This window comes from Chlorocebus sabaeus, chromosome 11 (assembly GCF_047675955.1).
Source record: "Chlorocebus sabaeus isolate Y175 chromosome 11, mChlSab1.0.hap1, whole genome shotgun sequence".
Taxonomy (NCBI): Eukaryota; Metazoa; Chordata; class Mammalia; order Primates; family Cercopithecidae; genus Chlorocebus; species Chlorocebus sabaeus.
Window position 1 is genome coordinate 9,667,068 of NC_132914.1, and position 16,653 is coordinate 9,683,720.

The 16,653-nt window shown below is 37.7% G+C and overlaps 1 protein-coding gene across 2 annotated transcripts; it reads left to right on the top strand.

The window, feature by feature from the left end:
- Positions 1-762: 762 nt before the first annotated feature.
- On the top strand, positions 763-7,519 carry CD69 (CD69 molecule). 2 transcript variants are annotated; one of them, XM_007967569.3, is made up of 5 exons: positions 763-910; positions 3,602-3,724; positions 4,756-4,955; positions 5,322-5,425; positions 6,418-7,519. In XM_007967569.3, exons 1-5 carry the CDS (start codon positions 847-849, stop codon positions 6,524-6,526), a joined length of 600 nt encoding a protein of 199 aa, XP_007965760.3. In that variant the 5' UTR covers positions 763-846; the 3' UTR covers positions 6,527-7,519. The 2 variants fall into 2 exon arrangements, with proteins under 2 accessions (XP_007965760.3, XP_037851043.2); XM_037995115.2 differs by lacking the exon at positions 763-910 and having other exon boundaries at positions 3,437-3,724; positions 6,418-6,975.
- The last annotated feature ends 9,134 nt before the right edge of the window (positions 7,520-16,653 follow it).

Genomic DNA, 16,653 nt, shown 5'->3' on the forward strand with positions numbered 1-16,653 from the left:
GAATTGAAGAAGATGTTTCTGAGGTGACATAAAAGCAGTCTAAATGACAGTAAAATGTGACAAGAAAATTAGCAGGAAATAAATGAAACAGATAATTTAAGATAAACAATTTTAGAGCCTAGCAAGGAAGTTCCAGACCACAAGCTTTCTGTTTCCTGCATTAAAACAACTTCTTACTACATGATACATCTAGTCGCCAGAGAAGAAGTGAATGACACACTTCCAAAAACCAGTCAGTAGCTTTCTAAATAAAACTCTTCCAGGCTGGAGAGAGATCCATGAGCACAGAGATCTTAACATTCATATTCAACAACAAATTCTGGGGCCCCAGACAGTGTCAGGTGCATAGTTCAGTAAATATCAGTTAAATGTATGAATAAATAGATGAACGGGATTCCTGGAAAATACTACACTCTCCTTCTCCAAATTATTTTTATCTCAAAGACAGGAATCTCTAACTTCTAATTCTTTACTTAGATTATGCTATCTTCTAAATTATTCGTGTTTTCTAGAAATTTAAGGCAGGATGTCTCAGAGTCTGGGAAAATCCCACTTTCCTCCTGCTACACCTTACAGTTGTGAGAAAGCGCATTTCAGACAACAGGGAAAACCCATACTTCACCACAACAACACACTATACATTGTCTGGTCCACTGAAGCATAAATTAAAGAGAAACAATGTAGTCAAGCAAGTAGGCGGTAAGAGGAAGGGGGCGGAGACTTCATCAGGGAGTATAAACTCCCTCAGATGCCTCAGAGCCTCAGAGACTGAACAAGAGCTCCAGCAAAGACTTTCACTGTAGATCATCTTGACCTCAGATTAACTAGGGAATCTTGAGAATAAAGATGAGCTCTGATCATTGTTACGTAACAGAGAACAGCTCTTTGCATCCGGAGAGTGGACAAGAAAGTAAGTCAGATCTGATTGCATATTTACTGTCTAGTATCTCTGTGTATGACATATAATAGTAGTTATAGAAGATATACTCTTCTCTATATATGATATGTATATGATATATAATCTCTACATATGATATATAATCTCTATATATGATATATAATCGTAGAGAAAAATATACTGCTAATCTCTATGTATGTGATATCTAATGGTTATTAGGGAAGAAAGTGAGGCTTTGTCTTTTAGAGAAGACAGGTTCTTCTTCAGGGAAGAGGTAAATCCCTCTTATCTATAAGAAGATAGAATATCTGAGATAAGAGAAAGCTGCAAAAATTAATTTCAGAAGATCTTTAAAGATCTTTCTCTTTGCTTTAGTTTATATCATCTCAGTGTTTAGATTTAACTAGAAAACTTTCTGCTCTAGCCCAGTTATTCTCCATCATTTTTTTTTCATATCCATGTGTACATTCTCCAGGAAGTGCTGTCTCTCTTTATGAAAAATTCTATTTTCCACATAAGCAATTACATTGTTTGCCTTCCTTTGCATCTTTGTCTGCTCTCAGCGTGCCTTATCCTGTGTTCTCATGACAGCATCATGTCGTTGCTGGAAATGGGCAAGTTTGCCATCTTTGAGAGAATAGCTATACGAGCAGATGAAAATTTACAGTGTCCATGTGTAATTTACTAAAAAAAAGTCACAAAAGAATTCCTGAAAATGCAATCTTCTGCTTTGGTATTCTTTATCGGACTTTTTTCCTCCATTTCATCCTTCTAGTTAACCTTTCCAATCTCTGGCTTCAAAGTCTATGTAACTTAGACTTTTTCTTCCTTTCCTTTGTTTCTCATCAAAATATAATTATCCTAGAAATTTTCCTCTCTTCTATTTGTCTATTCTATCCACCTATCTAGTTTATTTCCTGTTACTGGGATTTTGCCTATTTTTTATACCTTATTTCTGTATAATTTATTTGAGTTTTTCCATTTATTCCTTTCTCCTTGGTTAATGAGGTACCCTAAAGCATTAGCACTTAGGAATTAGTCTTTACTTGTCAGCAAGAGCTATCTAGTAGCAAAGGGATATGTGAGAGACAGCACAACTAAAACGATCTTGTAGAAAGGGATTATTTTCTAAGCATATGTCTACTATATTAGCTTACTTCCGAAAAACATCAGTTACCTCTCATAAATCCATCCTGTGTTTAAGAACATAAAATTTAGTGTGGATAACAAATGCAAAGCAAGCAAATTTTCAGGTAATCAGGTGAGCCGTTACTTACGGCACAGTTGCGTTGCCAAAAAGAAATAATAATAATAATTACTACTCAATAAATAGAGAGCATAGCTGAAATAAGGACCTAATGCAGAAATTCTTAACTTTTCCTGATGCCATTTCAACTTTGTTTTGAATGTCTAATTTAGGCTGCCCTAGTAGGTGCTTTATTAGTAGGAAGAATCACTGAAGGTCATCTGTGGGTGATTCAATAAGTAGCAAATTGGGTTTATTTTCAACTTCTCCATTAATGTGCGGGACCTGAAACCAAAGAAAAAGTGTGCTGTTGGGGGAAATGTTTTGTCACCTAGGAGATAAGTCGAACTGTGGGTAACAATAGCCCTCATTAATGGGAGTAAAGTATCTGAGAGTCATCTCAAAGCTTACTCCCCAGTTGAGCCAATGGTCTGAGTGAGACCCTGGAGCCCATGGGTTATTGGGGTGTGTTAGTGCTCACTGAGGAGACAGAGCTGTTGCAATACTGAGTTCAAGCAGCACAACTGACTCACATAATGTGAAGTGAAACCAGACAGAGCTCCGAACTTGGTACCTTGGGTAGCAAAGGCGACTTCCGATGATGGTTCTACACAGGTGATAAAAGGAAAATTTACTTTGAGAAGTTGAGAAAATCAAGCTAGATGGCAGCGAAGTAAAGACTTCTCTTGCAAAATCTGAGTGCAGATCTGTGACGGGAAAAAGAACTTCCAGATAAAGCAAAAGTTGATGTTGACACCAGTACCCAGTAAATTGCTAGGAAAAAAGGCAACATCTCTTGGTCCAGTTTACCTTTAGATAAATGTTTGAAGAATAAAAATACATGCGTTTCAAGATATGTCTTATGTAAACTTTTTTAAGTTATGAAAATCATCCATATTGAAAAATTGAATGTTTTTTATTTTGAAACTGTTTTTGCATTGTCAGTTACTCAAGCAGCCATTTTACATTTCGGTGTTTGAGAACATGACAGGGACCTGTATACTCCTTGTGGGGCCACATTTTAAGAATCTTAACAGCTCATCCTGCAAAATTAAAATCCAAAATCTAAATCACAAAATTCTCTTTTCTCTTTCCTCAGTTATTTATTTAGACTATAGAACAGATATCCTCCTAGAGTTTTTTGTAACTATCAATTATCATTAACATCATATTCCTATTCTAAATCCTTCCACTGAAACACTACTTGTTGGGAAAAAAAGGCTTTTACTTTGTTTCACCACTGTACAGAGGGTAAATGGAAAAACTTTCACTGAATATAATACTGTTACATTTCCTCTATTATTTTAACATCTTTTGAAAAATTTCTATAAAGAGATGGAGAAATTTCATGTCAGGAGATAGGAAATATTAAATTTAAATGCCTCAAAAGAATATCGCATATTCCTATAGTACTTCTATAGTCTGCCTGAACTCACCCTCAACTTTCTCCCTTCCAGATGACGCCACCAGCCCCCGTTTTTCAACACATCGTGAAGGATCCTTCCAAGTTCCTGTCCTGTGTGCTGTAATGAATGTGGTCTTCATCACCATTTTAATCATAGCTCTCATTGCCTTATCAGGTGGGTCTGCTCTTCATCAATTCTTTCAAAGCCTCCCAGCTGTAAGCATTCATGCCCAGCTGAAATCAATATTAGTTTAGTCTAGTTAATCAGAAATTGTAGCTAATTTAGAACCATCCCATGTACCATATATGGCCAATTTCCTAATCAATACTAGACATAATTCCACAATCCTCAAATAAATAATGTAATACTTTTATAAGTATTAAAGTATCTATGATTTATATATTACTGTAGAATAAAATTGCATTTGAAAAGACGTTTACATCTAGAATGAAGGGAGCTGATTTGAATTCTGAATAAATAGCTATTTAGATGGAAAAAAAATGTGAACTTCACATTCATTGATTATGGAAAAAATCGTATCTAAAGTCATAGATTAATCAGGAAGTGGCCAGTCTTTTGTGTTTTATCCCAAAGGACACAGAATGGTAGTTCTGAATAATTAAGATTATATTTAAAAGTTCCCAGAGAGTCAGTAGTGATTCAGTATTCAGTACCTCCAGCTATACCGAGATATATTTGTGTCTTTTACAAATGGGAATATTTACCATTTTTTGAGATATTCTCAGCTATATGTCTTTCTGTATTTTGAATTGGTTTCCTAAAATTTACTCTCTTCATCTTTCCAACCTAGTGTTATAAATACTGCATCTTCAAATTCTTCCACCTCTGCATTCAGATTCAAAACCTTATTTGAAATGTATAATGTACTTTACCCTTTCTAGTCCAAAGAAATATCTAGTCCAAATTTTCAGAATTTTTCTATATTTCTGTCATTTTCTGACATTATGGCCAAAGGTACATCCCCTCATCCTCATACCTCCATCCAATGATGATTAGGCTCAATGGAAAATCAGATATGGTCCTGAGAACTTTCTTTCTTCATACCCTTTTCAGAATTCTCCTTTTTAGCTTTTATCCTTTACTTTATCACCACCTAGCACTGCATAGCATCCTAAGACTAGTTTTGCATGCTATGGGTATTTAATTTCTTTTGTTACTAAAACAAAGCATTTTTCTGTTCACAGTGGGCCAATACAATTGTCCAGGCCAATACACATTCTCAATGCCATCAGATAGCCATGTTTCTTCATGCTCTGATGACTGGGTTAGCTACCAGAGGAAATGCTACTTTATTTCTACTGTGAAGAGGAGCTGGACTTCAGCCCAAAATGCTTGTTCTGAACATGGTGCTACTCTCGCTGTCATTGATTCTGTGAAGGACATGGTAAGAATGAAAAAAATGATAAAATATTGCTATTTTAATTAATATGGCTAATCAGTGGTTTCCTTCTGTTTCTGAGTGGAAGAAAAAAACAATATTGTACCTATTTCAGATGTAGGAAAATATCATGCCAGAGAACCCTATGATCAGCCTGAGGTCAAAATGAGATTTACTCACTTTAGTCTTTTAAATTTGACTTGATTGCTTAGCTTCAAAGACCAGAAATCCAAATATGCTGATCCTACATAGAATGAGTCAATGGTCAGATGAGCTGTCATGCCTCAAGTTGCAGCTTTTGAGAAACAGGATTTACTATCTACTTCCCCAGAAGGGTGTTTAATGTGACAACTCCCTTGTGCTTTCTTTAAGAACTTTCTAAAACGATACGCAGGTGGAGATGAACACTGGGTAGGACTGAAAAAGGAACCTGGTCACCCATGGAAGTGGTCAAATGGCAAAGAATTTAACAACTGGTAAGTCTCCAGAAGTCTCTTTACTCTCCCCAGGGTGGCATCTCAGGAAAATCATTTTCCTTTTCTCCTTTCAAAGCACTTTAGATACGAAGGCTGAGCTCTTCAAGAGCTCTAACAATCTCTTCTGAATGCGTATGCTCAAATTCTTTAATGACAGGCTTTATTATTATTCTTTTTTCTTTATCCACACTTATAATACATAAAATAAATGCTTATAGTAATTTTTCTCAGCAAACTCTAATGTGAGGAATAGATCTGGTTAATTTGGATATATTCTAATGATAATTATGATGATGCAACAAAACCCCACTTTCAATGTCACATTTAGTCTTTACTAATGAGATAGTTGTTGGAAAATAAATCCCTCTTACTATTTCTCAGTTTTCATCTCCACAGAATAAAGAATAGTTTCAATGCCTAATTATGAATTTCTATAGACCTGAAAGAAAATTTGCCCCAGAATTAGATACTCTATTTTCATTACTTTTAGTTAAAATACATTTAATGTTTGAAGATCATTTTATAAGTTTGTTGTTGATCATAATATAATAAAGTATCGAGATTAAAATTCAGGTCTCTAGAAAAGGAATTCCTAATATTTGTCCTATGGTTCCATATCCACAGATGGGCTTCAGGAACCATAAACCTCCTAAAGCTGTATGCACTAGTATGCATGGCTGTTGGATGCATATAATTTTGTGAAATTATTTATTGAAAAATCTATGAACTCAAAAATGACCAAGAATCACTTCTCTGGTGCCATGCCAGCCAAATGAATGGCGCGCTTTCCTCTTACCTCCATATTTTTCCCCCACATACTTTTTTTTTCAATTCTTGTCCATTGTCTCTACAAATTAGTCTATGATTATTTGACTTATGTACCCTGCTAAGAATTTAAAAGAAGCAGAGGTCACCATCTTGAGTTCATTCTCGTGTAACTGAATGAAAACAATGAGCTGAAAATAATTCTAAGTTTCTTTATTGTTTGACAGGTTCAACTTTACAGGGTCTGAGAAGTGCGCTTTTCTGAAAAACACAGAAGTCAGCAGCATGGAATGTGAGAAGAATTTATACTGGATATGTAACAAACCTTACAAATAATAAGGAAACATATTCACTTATTGACTATTGTAGAACGGAACTCAAGAAAATCTGTGTCAATGGATGCTGCTCTGTGGTCTCAAGTTTTCCACGCAGACTTTGTGGGAAAAAAATGTTTGTAGTATCTTGAGAATTTTCTTCCAAACACAACTATGGAAAAAAGGAAGAAATTCCAGGAAAATCTTCATTGTGGGCTCTTGTTGCCATGAGCTGGAAGCATAACAGGTTGACTGATAACCATGCCCAAGAATGAGAAGAATGACTATGAAACCTTTGGATGCACTTTATATTATTTTGAATCCAGAAATAATGAAATAACTAGGCATGGACTTACTATTTATTGCTGAATGACTACCAACAGTGAGAGCGCTTCATGCCTTTGCACTATTGGAAGGAGTTAGATGTTGGTACTAAATACTGAATGTAAACAAAGGAATTATGGCTGGTAACGTAGGTATTTAGTCATTGAATCCCTTAAACTCAGGGAGCATTTATAAATGGACAAATGCTTATGAAACTAAGATTTGTAATATTTCTCTCTTTTTAGAGAAATTTGCCAATTTACTTTGTTATTTTTCCCCAAAAAGAATGGGATGATCATGTATTTATTTTTTTACTTCCTCAGCCATAGACTGGTCCTTTTCGATGGTACATATTTCTTTACCTTTATAATCTTTTATACATTGTTTTACAGAGAAAAGACATAAGCAAAGAGTATGAGGAATATTTGTAAAACCTAGAAAAGTGTTGGAAAATGTGCAATATGTGATGTGGCAAATCTCTATCAGGAAATATTCTGTAATGTTCAAACCTAGAATAATACTAGTCTCATAATAGGTTTGTGACTTTCCTAATCAATTCTATTATGTGCAATACTTCAATACTTCATTTAAAATATTTTTATGTGCAATAAAACGTATTTGTTTGTATTTTGTGTTCAGTATAATTATAAGCTGTTTTCATGTATGTGAAATAAAAGTAGAATAAACACAATGGTTTCCAAGAAAGTTCATTCCTTCAAAATATTTTAAAAAGTATATACTGTATGAGAAAGCAGAAAACAGAGTACTATAACTTAGAAAAAAATCCCATCTAGGATAAAACCCTTAGTTTTACAACAGCTTATACATATCAAATTGTTTTCATGTACTTATATGCTAAAGGGTATATGTATCCATATTCATTTTTCTGTGTATAGAAGATGCTCAGTAATAATTACTCCTCAAAGTCAATGCTCTGAAAGTATCCTGTTCAATTCTGAAGTGCTATATACACATTAGTTATTTATGTAAAATAATTCAATACATAGAAATGAGGCATAATCTTCATGGGATATTTCAATCAGCAAAAAACTTGATGATGTAGCTTGGATGTGTGTCCCTGCCCAAATCTCATGTTGTGTGGTAATCCCCTTTGTGGGAGGTGATGACACCATGGGAGCGAATTTCTCGTGAATGGTTTAGCATCGTCGTCTTGGTGGTCTCCTTGCAATAGTGAGTGAGTTCTCAGGAGATCTGGTCTTTTAAAAGTGTATACTTTTAAAAGATGGAATACCATGGAATACTATGTAGCCATAAAAAAGGATGAGTTTGTGTCCTTTGTAGGGACATGGATGCAGCTGGAAACCAGCAAACTATCGCAAGAACAGAAAACCAAACACCACATGTTCTCACTCATAGGTGGGAACTGAACAATGAGATCACTTGGACTCGGGAAGGGGAACATCACACACCGGGGCCTATCATGGGGGGGGGGGGGTGGGGGAGGGATTGCACTGGGAGTTATACCTGATGTAAATGATGAGTTGATGGGTGCTGACGAGTTGATGGGTGCAGCTCACCAACATGGCACAAGTATACATATGTAACAAACCTGCACATTATGCACATGTTCCCTAGCACTTAAAGTATAATAATAATAATAAAATAAAATAAAAACTCAAAAAAAAAAAGTGTGCAGCACTCTCTCTCTCTCTTTCTCTCCCTCTCTTTCCTGCTTTCTCCATGTAACATGTCTGCTCCCACTCCACTTCACCTTCCACCATAAGAGCTCCCCTAAGCTTCCACAGAAGCTGAGCAGTGTCAGTGTTATGCTTGTAAAAACTGCAGAGCCGTAAACCAATTAAGCCTTTTTTCTTTATCAATTACCCAGTATCAGATATTTTTATAGCAATGCAAGAATAGCTTAATACATTTGATTACCTTCAAAATTGTTTTATAAATGTAATTTGCAATATTCTTCTCTGCCTGTTGGAAATGTGTGATGTGTACGGTATCTCTAAACTATTGACAAATGGCAAATGGAAATGTGAATTTCAGACACTGCTTAGTGAAAAATAACGACCTCTGCGCTCCTGACTTCCCACAGCTGTGGGAAATAAATGAAATAAGCAGCCTCCTAGCTCTAATAGTCTATCGTTAACAACAATCTACTCCTGAGTCATCTTAGAAAACAATGTCTTGTGATTAATATTTTAGTTATAACATATTTTTATGTGCATAAATCTAATCAAATTATGAAAACTGAGCAAGCTTAAAAATATTATTTCTATATTAGTATGATACAGTTTTTAACTCATTGAATACTGACTGTATCACCTAAAAATTCAATGAATTTTATCATTTTAAAAAATAATTTTATTGAATCCCTATAATTATGTGAAATGACCAGCTGACGTGCTTCCCTTTCCAGAGGAAGAAGTTCAAATTATGTTGAAAAAGCAATGGATAAAACACGGATAACTGAGAGTTATTTTTTTTTACACATAATTTGAAGTCATTTTATTCTTAAGGACCACTGCTTTCTTTAAATAGATAAAAAAAATAGAATTCTTAAAGGGAATAATTTGATTATTTAAAGTATGACTCTACTTGCTAGTGAGCAATTACAAATATAAAAAATGAGTTTGTCTCAAGAACCCCTCTTGCCCCAGGCTCTGTCCCCGTTACAAAAGTTGCAGTGCCATCTAGTGGCTATAGGAGATTACTGCACTTCCGTTTTTTTTTTTTTTTTTTTAATTTATTTATTATTATTAAACTTCAAGTTGTAGGGTACATGTGCACAACGTGCAGGTTTGCTACATATGTATACTTGTGCCATGTTGGTGTGCTGCACCCATCAACTCGTCATTTACATCAGGTATAACTCCCAATGCAATCCCTCCCCCCTCCCCCCTCCCCATGATAGGCCCCGGTGTGTGATGTTCCCCTTCCCGAGTCCAAGTGATCTCATTGTTCAGTTCCCACCTACGAGTGAGAACATGCGGTGTTTGGTTTTCTGTTCTTGTGATAGTTTGCTAAGAATGATGGTTTCCAGCTGCATCCATGTCCCTACAAAGGACACAAACTCATCCTTTTTTATGGCTGCATAGTATTCCATGGTGTATATGTGCCACATTTTCTTAATCCAATCTGTCACTGATGGACATTTGGGTTGATTCCAAGTCTTTGCTATTGTGAATAGTGCTGCAATAAACATACGTGTGCATGTGTCCTTATAGCAGCATAATTTATAATCCTTTGGGTATATACCCAGTAATGGGATGGCTGGGTCATATGGTACATCTAGTTCTAGATCCTTGAGGAATCGCCATACTGTTTTCCATAATGGTTGAACTAGTTTACAATCCCACCAACAGTGTAAAAGTGTTCCTATTTCTCCACATCCTCTCCAGCACCTGTTGTTTCCTGACTTTTGAATGATCGCCATTCTAACTGGTGTGAGATGGTATCTCATTGTGGTTTTGATTTGCATTTCTCTGATGGCCAGTGATGATGAGCATTTTTTCATGTGTCTGTTGGCTGTATGAATGTCTTCTTTTGAGAAATGTCTGTTCATATCCTTTGCCCACTTTTGGATGGGGTTGTTTGTTTTTTCTTGTAAATTTGTTTGAGTTCTTTGTAGGTTCTGGATATTAGCCCTTTGTCAGATGAGTAGATTGCAAAAATTTTCTCCCATTCTGTAGGTTGCCTGCTCACTCTGATGGTAGTTTCTTTTGCTGTGCAGAAGCTCTTTAGTTTGATGAGATCCCATTTGTCAATTTTGGCTTTTGTTGCCGTTGCTTTTGGTGTTTTAGACATGAAGTCTTTGCCCATGCCTATGTCCTGAATGGTACTACCTAGGTTTTCCTCTAGGATTTTTATGGTATTAGGTCTAACATTTAAGTCTCTAATCCATCTTGAATTAATTTTCGTATAAGGAGTAAGGAAAGGATCCAGTTTCAGCTTTCTACTTATGGCTAGCCAGTTTTCCCGGCACCATTTATTAAATAGGGAATCCTTTCCCCATTTCTTGTTTCTCTCAGGTTTGTCAAAGATCAGATGGCTGTAGATGTGTGGTATTATTTCTGAGGACTCTGTTCTGTTCCATTGGTCTATATCTCTGTTTTGGTACCAGTACCATGCTGTTTTGGTTACTGTAGCCTTGTAGTATAGTTTGAAGTCAGGTAGCGTGATGCCTCCAGCTTTGTTCTTTTGACTTAGGATTGTCTTGGAGATGCGGGCTCTTTTTTGGTTCCATATGAACTTTAAAGCAGTTTTTTCCAATTCTGTGAAGAAGCTCATTGGTAGCTTGATGGGGATGGCATTGAATCTATAAATTACCTTGGGCAGTATGGCCATTTTCACGATATTGATTCTTCCTATCCATGAGCATGGTATGTTCTTCCATTTGTTTGTGTCCTCTTTGATTTCACTGAGCGGTGGTTTGTAGTTCTCCTTGAAGAGGTCCTTTACATCCCTTGTAAGTTGGATTCCTAGGTATTTTATTCTCTTTGAAGCAATTGTGAATGGAAGTTCATTCCTGATTTGGCTCTCTGTTTGACTGTCACTGGTGTATAAGAATGCTTGTGATTTTTGCACATTAATTTTGTATCCTGAGACTTTGCTGAAGTTGCTGATCAGCTTAAGGAGATTTTGGGCTGAGACAATGGGGTTTTCTAAATATACAATCATGTCGTCTGCAAACAGGGACAATTTGACTTCTTCTTTTCCTAACTGAATCCCCTTGATTTCTTTCTCTTGCCTGATTGCCCTAGCCAGAACTTCCAACACTATGTTGAATAGGAGTGGTGAGAGAGGGCATTCCTGTCTTGTGTCAGTTTTCAAAGGGAATTTTTCCAGTTTTTGCCCATTCAGTATGATATTGGCTGTGGGTTTGTCATAAATAGCTCTTATGATTTTGAGGTACGTTCCATCAATACCGAATTTATTGAGCGTTTTTAGCATGAAGGGCTGTTGAATTTTGTCAAAAGCCTTTTCTGCATCTATTGAGATAATGATGTAGTTCTTGTCTTTGGTTCTGTTTATATGCTGGATTATGTTTATTGATTTGCGAATGTTGAACCAGCCTTGCATCCCAGGGAAGAAGCCCACTTGATCATGGTGGATAAGCTTTTTGATGTGCTGCTGAATCTGGTTTGCCAGTATTTTATTGAGGATTTTTGCATCGATGTTCATCAGGGATATTGGTCTAAAATTCTCTTTTTTTGTTGTGTCTCTGCCAGGCTTTGGTATCAGGATGATGTTGGCCTCATAAAATGAGTTAGGGAGGATTCCCTCTTTTTCTATTGATTGGAATAGTTTCAGAAGGAATGGTACCAGCTCCTCCTTGTACCTCTGGTAGAATTCAGCTGTGAATCCATCTGGTCCTGGACTTTTTTTGGTTGGTAGGCTATTAATTATTGCCTCAATTTCAGAGCCTACTATTGGTCTATTCGGGGATTCAACTTCTTCCTGGTTTAGTCTTGGAAGAGTGTAAGTGTCCAGGAAATTATCCATTTCTTCTAGATTTTCCAGTTTATTTGCGTAGAGGTGTTTATAGTATTCTCTGATGGTAGTTTGTATTTCTGTGGGGTCGGTGGTGATATCCCCTTTATCATTTTTAATTGCGTCGATTTGATTCTTCTCTCTTTTCTTCTTTATTAGTCTTGCTAGTGGTCTGTCAATTTTGTTGATCTTTTCAAAAAACCAACTCCTGGATTCATTGATTTTTTGGAGGGTTTTTTGTGTCTCTATCTCCTTCAGTTCTGCTCTGATCTTAGTTATTTCTTGCCTTCTGCTAGCTTTCGAATGTGTTTGCTCTTGCTTCTCTAGTTCTTTTAATTGCGATGTTAGAGTGTCAATTTTAGATCTTTCCTGCTTTCTCTTGTGGGCATTTAGTGCTATAAATTTCCCTCTACACACTGCTTTAAATGTGTCCCAGAGATTCTGGTATGTTGTATCTTTGTTCTCATTGGTTTCAAAGAACATCTTTATTTCTGCCTTCATTTCGTTATGTACCCAGTAGTCATTCAGGAGCAGGTTGTTCAGTTTCCATGTAGTTGAGCGGTTTTGATTGAGTTTCTTAGTCCTGAGTTCTAATTTGATTGCACTGTGGTCTGAGAGACAGTTTGTTATAATTTCTGTTCTTGTACATTTGCTGAGGAGTGCTTTACTTCCAATTACATGGTCAATTTTGGAGTAAGTACGATGTGGTGCTGAGAAGAATGTATATCCTGTTGATTTGGGGTGGAGAGTTCTATAGATGTCTATTAGGTCTGCTTGCTGCAGAGATGAGTTCAATTCCTGGATATCCTTGTTAACTTTCTGTCTCGTTGATCTGTCTAATGTTGACAGTGGAGTGTTGAAGTCTCCCATTATTATTGTATGGGAGTCTAAGTCTCTTTGTAAGTCTCTAAGGACTTGCTTTATGAATCTGGGTGCTCCTGTATTGGGTGCATATATATTTAGGATAGTTAGCTCTTCCTGTTGAATTGATCCCTTTACCATTATGTAATGGCCTTCTTTGTCTCTTTTGATCTTTGATGGTTTAAAGTCTGTTTTATCAGAGACTAGTATTGCAACCCCCACTTTTTTTTGTTCTCCATTTGCTTGGTAAATCTTCCTCCATCCCTTTATTTTGAGCCTATGTATGTCTCTGCGTGTGAGATGGGTCTCCTGAATACAGCAGACTGATGGATCTTGACTCTTTATCCAGTTTGCCAGTCTGTGTCTTTTAATTGGAGCATTTAGTCCATTTACATTTAAGGTTAAGATTGTTATGTGTGAACTTGATCCTGCCATTATGATATCAACTGGTTATTTTGCTCGTTAGTTGATGCAGTTTCTTCCTAGCCTTGATGGTCTTTACATTTTGGCATGTTTTTGCAATGGCTGGTACCGGTTGTTCCTTTCCATGTTTAGTGCTTCCTTCAGGGTCTCTTGTAAGGCAGGCCTAGTGGTGACAAAATCTCTAAGCATTTGCTTATCTGTAAAGGATTTTATTTCTCCTTCACTTATGAAACTTAGTTTGGCTGGATATAAAATTCTGGGTTTAAAATTCTTTTCTTTAAGAATGTTGAATATTGGCCCCCACTCTCTTCTGGCTTGAAGAGTTTCTGCCGAGAGATCTGCTGTTAGTCTGATGGGCTTCCCTTTGTGGGTAACCCGACCTTTCTCTCTGGCTGCCCTTAAGATTTTTTCCTTCATTTCAACTTTGGTGAATCTGGCAATTATGTGTCTTGGAGTTGCTCTTCTCGAGGAGTATCTTTGTGGCGTTTTCTGTATTTCCTGGATTTGAATGTTGGCCTGCCCTACTAGGTTGGGGAAGTTCTCCTGGATGATATCCTGAAGAGTGTTTTCCAACTTGGTTCCATTTTCCCCGTCACTTTCAGGCACCCCAATCAGATGTAGATTTGGTCTTTTTACATAATCCCATACTTCTTGCAGGCTTTGTTCATTTCTTTTTCTTCTTTTTTCTTTTGGTTTCTCTTCTCGCTTCATTTCATTCATTTGATCCTCCATCGCTGACATTCTTTCTTCCAGTTGATCGAGACGGTTACTGAAGCTTGTGCATTTGTCACGTATTTCTCGTGCCATGGTTTTCGTCTCTTTCATTTCGTTTGTGAGCTTCTCTGCATTAATTACTCTAGCCATCAATTCTTCCACTTTTTTTTCAAGATTTTTAGTTTCTTTGCGCTGGGTACGTAATTCCTCCTTTAGCTCTGAGAAATTTGATGGACTGAAGCCTTCTTCTCTCATCTCGTCGAAGTCATTCTCCGTCCAGCTTTGATCCGTTGCTGGCGATGAGCTGCGCTCCTTTGCCGGGGGAGATGCGCTCTTATTTTTTGAATTTCCAGCTTTTCTGCCCTGCTTTTTCCCCATCTTTGTGGTTTTATCTGCCTCTGGTCTTTGATGATGGTGATGTACTGATGGGGTTTTGGTGTAGGTGTCCTTCCTGTTTGATAGCTTTCCTTCTAACAGTCAGGATCCTCAGCTGTAGGTTGTAGCTGTAGGAGATTGCTTGAGGTCCACTCCAGACCCTGTTTGCCTGGGTATCAGCAGCAGAGGCTGCAGAAGATAGAATATTTCTGAACAGCGAGTGTACCTGTCTGATTCTTGCTTTGGAATCTTCCTCTCAGGGGTGTACTCCACCCTGTGAGGTGTGGGGTGTCAGACTGCCCCTAGTGGGGGATGTCTCCCAGTTAGGCTACTCAGGGGTCAGGGACCCACTTGAGCAGGGAGTCTGTCCCTTCTCAGATCTCAACCTCCGTGTTGGGAGATCCACTGCTCTCTTCAAAGCTGTCAGACAGAGTCGTTTGCGTCTGCAGAGCTGCTGCGTTTGTTATTATTTACTGTGCCCTGTCCCCAGAGGTGGAGTCTACAGAGACAGGCAGGTTTCCTTGAGCTGCTGTGAGCTCCACCCAGTTCGAGCTTCCCAGCAGCTTTGTTTACCTACTTAAGCCTCAGCAATGGCGGGCGCCCCTCCCCCAGCCTCGCTGCTGCCTTGCCGGTAGATCACAGACTGCTGTGCTAGCAATGAGGGAGGCTCCGTGGGTGTGGGACACTCCCGGCCAGGTGTGGGATATGATCTTCTGGTGTGCCTGTCTGCTTAAAGCGCAGTATTGGGGTGGGAGTTACCCGATTTTCCAGGTGTTGTGTGTCTCAGTTCCCCTGGCTAGGAAAAGGGATTCCCTTCCCCCTTGCGCTTTCCAGGTGAGGCAATGCCTCGCCCTGCTTCAGCTCTCGCTGGTCGGGCTGCAGCAGCTGACCAGCACCGATCGTCTGGCACTCCCCAGTGAGATGAACCCAGTACCTCAGTTGAAAATGCAGAAATCGCCGGTCTTCTGTGTCCCTCGCGCTGGGAGTTGGAGACTGGAGCTGTTCCTATTCGGCCATCTTGCTCCGCCCCCCACTTCCGTTTTAAGTATAGAACAAAATATCTATGTAGCGCACGGCGCTGTTCAGAGCCAAGGCACTGGGGGCCAGACCGCCCTAGTTTCATCTCTGCCACGCGCGGACTGACTAGCTATTTTATCAGAACTCGTTCACAATTCAGCTAAAATTAGCTAGATATTAAATTAGTTAGTAATGAAAACAAACTTAAAACATTATCTGGCTCCCTAGTACACCGTAGGCATGTATTAAATACTCACGATGATGATTATAACTAGAAACACAACGTCTTCAAACTTCCAGTATTGGCATAAAGCAACGTTTCTACATGACATGTCTATTTCTACGTAATATATATTATTTGTGTTTGTGTTTGGAAAGCCTTTTAAATATTTCATTTGGCAAACACCTACTACTATGGTGGACACCAGAGTTAAAATACTGAGCAAATTCCGCATGGCAACTGACCTTGTGGAATTCACAGTCTATTTGGAAAACAAGCAAGAAGATGAATTAATCTGGTGTGATGAAGGTTATAATAGGAAAAATGTAGGGTGCGATGGAAGCATATTAAAGATATACTCCTGTATTCAAACCTTTAGCTAATTATCAAAATTTTAACTCTGCAGGCTCTGTAGGCTACCTTCATGTTGGATAGTTACATAAATATGTGTAAAATAAAACCATCGGTTATCCGCGTTTTGCGTTGCTTTTTCAACATAATTTCAATTTCTTCCTTTGGAAAGGGGAATACGTCAGCTGCACGTTTCACATAATTATAGGGATTGGATAAAACTGTTTTTAAAAAGGCCAAAATGCCATTGAACTGTTAGGTGCTGTAGTCAGTATTCAACTACTTAAAAATTGTACGATACTATTATAGAAATGATATTTTTAAGCTCGCTGTCAATTTTCATAATTTGATTAGACTTTTGCACGTGAAAATGTATTATAACTGAAATTAAAATGTAAATG